Source organism: Symphodus melops, assembly GCF_947650265.1.
Source record: "Symphodus melops genome assembly, chromosome: 3".
Taxonomy (NCBI): Eukaryota; Metazoa; Chordata; class Actinopteri; order Labriformes; family Labridae; genus Symphodus; species Symphodus melops.
The window spans coordinates 4,381,960-4,389,438 of record NC_136693.1 but is presented as its reverse complement, the minus strand read 5'-3'; the positions used below and the strand labels follow the sequence as shown (position 1 = coordinate 4,389,438).

General features: G+C 44.6%; 1 protein-coding gene across 3 annotated transcripts; it reads right to left on the bottom strand.

Moving 5' to 3' along the window:
- Nucleotides 1-891: 891 nt before the first annotated feature.
- traf6 (TNF receptor-associated factor 6) lies at nt 892-7,398 on the bottom strand. Of its 3 annotated transcripts, XM_079339748.1 has the most exons (9): nt 7,227-7,389; nt 5,577-5,902; nt 5,174-5,324; nt 4,356-4,514; nt 4,177-4,248; nt 3,006-3,083; nt 2,720-2,868; nt 2,500-2,677; nt 892-1,666 (listed from the first exon to the last, which is right to left on the bottom strand). In XM_079339748.1, exons 2-9 carry the CDS (start codon nt 5,900-5,902, stop codon nt 1,073-1,075), a joined length of 1,707 nt encoding a protein of 568 aa, XP_079195874.1. In that variant the 5' UTR covers nt 7,227-7,389; the 3' UTR covers nt 892-1,072. The 3 variants fall into 3 exon arrangements, with proteins under 3 accessions (XP_079195874.1, XP_079195873.1, XP_079195872.1); XM_079339747.1 differs by having other exon boundaries at nt 2,500-2,868; nt 7,319-7,398; XM_079339746.1 differs by having other exon boundaries at nt 2,500-2,868.
- Nucleotides 7,399-7,479: the final 81 nt, after the last annotated feature.

The following is a 7,479-nucleotide window of genomic DNA, read 5'->3' as shown; positions in this document are numbered from 1 at the left end:
AACATTTCCCCCCAAAATTGAACTTCGAACGATGCTACCTGAAACTTTAAGAACTAATAACTTTATTATAATATATATTTTTTATGTGAATGATTCTGTTTTTATATCATGTGAATAAATATATTTAACGCTGTGGCTGAAACTCAAGACATCTGTAGATAAAACTAAGAATCCTACAATATATTACATTGTCTTTATGTGATGCTAAATAATAATCAGTTAAATCACTCTGCAGTAAAACACCACCACAGTGGAATCCTCCACACGTTCACAAATAAATGGATACACGTTCTCAAGTGTGTACTACAGTATATCCCTAAAGGAGAGTCACCAGAAAAGAAGTATCTGTCTTTCTGACCTTATTTCTCTGAGTTTGGTGTAAAACAATAATTAAGCCCGATACTCTCCCTGGTGAGTAGACTTTCCTCTCAGGGTTTCTCCCTTCACAAAGATGAGTGATTTCAATGACCTGTAAGGCAGGTGGCAGGACCCGGCTTACATCATAGAAGCACAACTCCACTCCTGTTGTGTTTTTGACATTCATTTTATTAAGTACGAGGAGATTTCTTCTTCAGATCCAACATGTCACCTGACTCACAATTCCAACTGTTGACCACCACAAAAAAAATCCCCCCCACAAATCACCAGTGTTCTTCCTGAAGGCTTCGCTGAATCTGTTCACTCTGTAATTGCGTTCATGCTCACCTCTAAATATAATCTCTCATGGTCAGAAACATGGTAGGGCATCTTTAGCTCTTTCAGGAATATTCAGTCCGCAGGCAGCAGGTACACATCTTAAACTCGTAACGTTAAGCTGATTAAATATCGACTATTTGAGGATAGTTAGTACCATGTCCGTGTTTACAATCATCTCAAAATGAATGAAAGGAATGTACTGCATTGATTTATTCAGAGAAGTTGGCAGACAAATAAATAGCTGACACTGTTGATGTCCTGATGAGCAGTTTTACACCAGCGGTCCATCACTCCGACTGTCCAGGACTGAAACACTGGCAGCTGTGTTCACCTCTTGCTTTGACGATCCAGCAGATAAGAGTTTGAGTTTAGCCCCTCACACCGAGGCCTCTGGGCCTCTCGGCTGCACCGCTGGCCCCTCACGGTGCACATTGTCAAAAAGCGGCGTGACCTCACAGCGGATGAGTAAAGTATCATCTTTGATAAACGCTCTCTGACTCAGCTGCTGCAGGTGCAAAAAGGTGACGTAGCCAAATCCTTTGGGGTTACGATGAATGGTGGGCTTCTGGAAGGCTTGCAGGTCCGGTTTGGTTTCCATCACCTCCGTGTGGTGCTGACCCTCAGGGCCCTGGTCCAGGATGGCGAGGCGGATGGTGCCCTGAAAAGGCCAGGACAGCTGCCCGTCATAAGCTCCTTGCATGGTGTGGACAAAGAGAGAGATGAAATTGGAGCAGCGTGGGGCAGTGGGGGTCTGCAGGTGGAGTCGCAGGCACAGCTTGTAGCCTGGTCGGCCCGTGTAGAAGCCGGGGCTGTGCTCCACCACCGCCTGGCCCGTCTCTTGGTTACGCAGGTGCGCGGAGAAACCTTTGAGACGCCAGATGAAGATGCCCTGACACTGGTGGGCTTCCAGCTCCTTCACCGTCTCCTCCAGCACCGACACCCTGCGTCTGAGCTCTGCTAACTGGCCGGCCTGTGGAAGAGGTGAGACGACACATCTTTAGAGGAGGTGAAGCCGTGACAGATACAAGCGGAACAGCTAGCTGCCTCCACGCTCTTTGTTTGAACTGGATGCATTCAGGCGCAGCAGTGAGGGCAGCTCACTTGAATAAAGCTTCAGGTAGCCTTTTAAAGTCGGGATGTCCCGATACACTCAATACTTTTTTCACTTCTGATACGATACCGATATTGCAGCCTTGAGTATTGGCCGATATCGATATCAACACGAATCATACAAACTTTTATGACTTATTTTGTAGTGTGGAATGTTGAGAAGGCTCAATGAGGTGATGTTACTGAACAACAGAAGTTATGAGACATACATTTTAACCTTCAACATAATATCTACAGTATTCTTCAATTGAATAAAATAAATAAATAAATTGAAGCATCGGGAGAGGAAATTGCGGCACAACCTATTTTTGGAGAACACTCAATAACTCGATGATCTGACGGAGGAGTACGGTTGTACTTGAGCAAAACAGAGCAGATTTGACATCTCACACAGAGTCGAACAAATACGTTTGACAGCTAAAGCCAGAACATATAGAGATATTCCCTTGGGCATGATTATTGGATTTGTCTGTAAAAGAAACAAACTGCTCCGCATTCAATCCTTTGAAGTGCCAAGTGAGAACAATATCAAACCTGTGACTTCAGGTTATGGATCTGCTGTGACTTCATTACACATCAAGCTACATCTTCAGATGACACAAATCAAAAACCTGACAGGCATGTGCAGCACGATGTAAAGAAGGACGAGGCGATCACACAAGTCCCACTTTGAAGCTCAAAGACATCCTTTACCTGGGTTTCTTTTAAGATGATGAGCTCACGCAGCTGGTGGTCCTGCTTCACCAAGCGTCCGTCCATGTCCCTGATCCTCTGCATCTCCTCGCTGGGCGGACTCGGGGCGCTGTTGCTGCTGCAGCTTGCGGCTCCTCGTGGACCGCTGCAGAGAGACACTGATGATGCTGCGGCTCCTCGTGGACCGCTGCAGAGAGACACTGATGATGCTGCGGCTCCTTGATCCTCAGGGCTCACGGAAGGTACAAGCGACCACAGGGATTTAGGAGAGGTACCATTGAGGGTGAGGCCGCGGAGGAAGTCGGCCATGAAGCGCATATGCATCTGTGTGAACTCCTGCATGTGCTGGGCCAGGTTGTGGCGCTGCATCTACGGAGGACAAAACATTGTTCTCAGAGACATTTGGTCTGCAGGAATGACGGAACACATTTGTGAAACAAAAGAACGGTTCTCAAGGACCGTTCTTACTCGTGTGTATGTAAACTGTTTTGTGCTGTATAACCTACCCGCTCCTTACATCCAAAGGCGCTGAAGTTACAGGCGATGGGTGCTTTGGGACAATCTGTATCACAATGAGATTCCATCTATAAAACACAAACAACCTCAGCTTAGCGTCTTTGTCCAATCGGAATATCAACAGGTGAGTTGAGCTGGCGTTGCTCTGTTTGGGCCGTTTCTCTTCTCTCTGGTTCTTCGTCCTGACGTCAGCGTGAAGCCTGATGTCAGCCTTTGATCTCTTTGCTTTCTTCTCTTTTGTTCTCATGAATCCATCAGCCGTCTGTTTTCAAAGCTCTGTCATCCTTTATCAAAACACAATATATATACTGTGTGTATCGGAATACATACCCGCTAAGACGCTGCTTTATCCAACTGATTTTGTCTATGGTTACATAATCACTTTACTTAAAGGCAGAGGAGGTAATTTCCTACAGATGTACTGTTTAAGATTTTGGCTGAAATTTTCTTTTGGTCCTCACAGTAATTCATTTGTTTTTATCTAACCTTTATTTATCCAGGAAAATCCCATCGGGTAAATAAAGGTTAAATAAAAAAAATGCACTTTCAATAATTAATAACTCATGCTCTGAAAAAGAAACAAAAAAAAAATCCATCATCTGTAGCAGCTGTAAACGCGTAAAAACTTCGACCAATGTCTGCACTTGAACACGTTTTATAAACCAATCAAGCCTCTCTACCCTCATGCATGCACGAGGCCACGCTCGAAGCATGAGCTAGCAAGGTCCGCTTCTAGACCAATGGCGCTCGTGCTTGTAAGAGAGGGGGCGTGGCTTTAGAGGGAGCACAGAGGGGAGGGGGTGGGTCCAGATGGAGCACGGAGAGGATGCTACTTTCAAAATCCTGCTCGTTTTCTAAAATGACCGACCCTGCATTTAACTCTTGTGCGTTGTAAAGTAAAGTTGACTTGACTGGTATACTTGTGGAATGACAACACCAGGGAAACAACGCACTTGTTTCCCACTGTCAACTTCCTGTCTCAGACTACACACAACACTTGCAGCAGGATAACTGGTTGGTGCAAACTGTGACATGCACAGTGGGCCTCTGTTCCCCTTTCTATCACGAAAAGGAGAAGTTCATGTTGGCAGGAGTTAGCTTCAAACATGTTCAGTGATAATACTGCTTTGATTTCCTCGAGGCAGACATCATGTCACTCACCTGGTCTCTGATCAGATCCATCCCACAGTACTGACACTTCACGTTGGCGAAGGGACACTGCTGTTCATGAAGCTGAAGGAGAAACCATAACCAGATAATAATGAGACAAAGCTTCATCGACACAAACGCGGCAGCTGCTGGAAGTCTTCTGGAAAAAGCCGCAGAATCAGAGTGGTTACCTCTCTCTCCTCGTAAACGAAGCTTGCGACACAATCTGGACAGGACACAGGTCTCCTTCGGCACTCGACAGTCGTGTGCTCCTCGAGGTGGCTCTTTCTCACAGACTGTTTGCACTGTGGGCACGGCTCAGTGGTAAACTGACAATGTGCCAAATGGTTCTGGGGGTAAAAGAGTATATCCAGGCAGCGCAGTTAGTTCACTCTGTAGTAGGACAGCATTGGTTCAAATGTAATGACTTCATAACCCACAACGACATCAAACAGTACGAGTGTTTGTTGGAACAGGAGAAGTCTGTGCTGTGCAGACAGGAAGGGTTTGACTGTCAGTACCTTTTTTTATTTTTAGGTTAAAAAAGAACTAACAAAATAAGCATGAAGCACAAAGTGCTGCAGGACTCTCAGTATGCACCGAGTCATTGCACCCCTCTTCCTTATTTTCACAGTTTGATGCTCAGAGGTCGTGATTGATGAACCAATAATCATGACTACATATTTATATATGTATACTTTGTAATTTTAAAGACATGCTTCTCACACACATACACAATCAGGAACTGTGGACATTAATGGAGGGAGTGCAGCGTCACTGGAAGCGCCCTAAGCCCTTGCTCAAGGGCACCTCGACAGTGCTCGAGAAGTAGTCTGGTACCTCTGCAGTTACCAGACCAACTTCCATATTTTGGTCTGCATCAGGACTTGAACCGTCAACCCTCTGGTTCCCAAACCAAGTTCCAACAGACTGAGCTACTGTCCTGTTTCCATGTGCTTGATTGTTCTGTATTCACATGGAAAGATGTCCATCCCTCTCAAATGCATACCTCTAAATGTCTGAGCTCCATTTTGTCAGCGCAGTCAGAGTTGGGACAGCGCACAGTTAGTGATAGGATCTCCCGTTTGGCAAAGTTATCAGGAAACAGCTGTTCTTCTGACAGCGCCTCATTGTCCACCGGGCACCTCTGTCCTGTATCACTGTAACACAGGAGGAAGTAGACAGAGGAGCATGAGGACTATCAGCTTGTTCATGGTGCTCTATGTGAGCAGGAACATGTTGTTGCTTCATCTGGACTCAAAACACATTTAGACGACATTTATGATTCCATCACTGCTCAGTCATTTCACAGATTACACTTTAGGCATAAAGGATACACACCGCAGTGTGCGAATCTACCATGCTTATTAGCTTCAGTTCAATGTTATATTGAGAGCTGCGTGATAGCTTACCGAATGGACTTCTCAATGCAGTTCTTGCAGAATCGATGACCGCAGGGTGTTTGGATGGCATTCCTCAAAGCCATGAGGCAAATAGGGCACTCATATTTACTCTCTAGGGGCGGGTCAAACTCCACGTCGTAGCCCTGGAGGGGGGCGGCAGCCTGAAGACTCGCCGAGTTGCTGCTGATGAATGTGCCGGGGCTCTCCGAAGGGCTGAGAAGGGACTCCTGTTCCTTTGCCATCATTGCCAACGCGCAGCTGGACACCTCGCCACCAACGGCTCCGTCATAGCTATCCTCCTCCAAACTTCCCTTACTGCTGTCAAAGCAAGCCATCTGTGCGGTGTGAGATAACCACAGGCATTCAGAGAATTAGAGTGGCAAAAACAAACCGTTTGGTGAACAATGATTCATTTTCCATATTTGTCATTAGCGATACTTTCCCTCTCTTTAAAGAGTAGAGTAAGCATGCCAGTATCATGCTGCTTAGTGGGGGAAAAAACCAACAAAAAAAACAGGTTTCTCCAGGTCTCATTTCACCCAATCAAGTCTTGAACTTCCTCCTTTCCTTTCAGCTAACAATGATGTCAACTTCCTACCTCCTTTTAAAAAGACAAAGAAGAACATAAGACCCACAACAAAGCACTTTATCTCCTCAAACACCAGCGATACACATCACAGTTGGTGCAAACAGCAACACCATAGGGCAAGAGTGATCATGGTTATTAAATAGAGATGTAAAGATAAATCATGAGTCAGCTAAATATCGATTCAGAGGTGAAAAGTAAAAGACAAAAACTGTTTGCAAATATTACAACAAGACAGAGAACAAATAGCACGGCCAACATGATCCAGCATTTAATCGACAGCACAACGAGGAGCTCCAATCGCCTCCAGATTCTAATAAACCGTGAGAGACTCGTAGTTGAGTCAATCATTACATCCCTGTTATTGAATAATCAATACATGCGTATCTCTTTAAATGTACTTGGGATAGTGTCAACATTTCAATCACAACTATCCTAGTACCAAGGAGAAGTCTTCAAAATCAATGTGTTGTATTCATGTCAGTCATTGATGAAAAGGGTTCAATCACATGAAACAAACAGATGGGGAAAGTATTTGTTTTGGCACTAATGGGTCTTAACTGTTCACAACTAATTTCTAATTGACTAGTTCTTCTGTTTTCTGCCTGTAGATCTCATTTCTCAGACCTCAGTCGGAGAAATAAACTCCTGTGTCACTTTAGTTTGACCTTGGTGTAAGGTTTGACTCAAACACGCTGTAGTTACTTTGACATGATTTACATGTGTTATGGTACAACCCCTCATAAATAAATGTACATATTCAACTAAATAAAAGTACTCATTACACGGATACCAAAAAGTAAACACACCTAAAACTCATATTTCTGTTCAACTGAGGAGTCGACATTGTAACTTGGTACTTACTTTACATGACCGTCTGTGCAGAACAGGTGCTACCTTTAACTAACGTTGAGGAAGGATTTCATCTAATACAATTTAAAGCTTGCCTCTGAATACAATAAATAAGGGTTGTCACTTGATAAAGGAGTCATGCCCCTTGATGCGGAACTGCAACTTTTCAACCTGACTTAGTCCAAAAACAAAGATGGAGGAGTAAACATTAAAATACTGACCGAAACAAGCTTCCTCGTCGGCAAACAAAGTTGTCAAGAATACTGGTTATATCTGACAAAGCGGATGTTTTTTTTCTTTATATAACACTTGCCTTCGCTTTTAAAACGTCTCCAACTTTTCGTTTTCCCCGAGTTTCCTGTTTCACTTTACAAACGTCATCCAAACGCGTTCCTGTTGAGTGTCGTTGGACTGGACGAGCGCCCTCTGCCGGTCGGGGGCGGGGTAGCGGCTGTAACGATTGCCACACAGAGC

Bases quoted from the DNA above. Each gene is read 5' to 3' on its own strand.
- traf6 (XM_079339747.1), bottom strand. From the start codon at position 5,902: ATGGCTTGCTTTGACAGCAGTAAGGGAAGTTTGGAGGAGGATAGCTAT. The intron at 5,325-5,576 runs GTAAGCTATCAC...CCTGTGTTACAG, and splicing joins TGCATTGAGAAGTCCATTCG to TGATACAGGACAGAGGTGCC. The intron at 4,249-4,355 runs GTAACCACTCTG...TTTCTCCTTCAG, and splicing joins TCGTTTACGAGGAGAGAGAG to CTTCATGAACAGCAGTGTCC.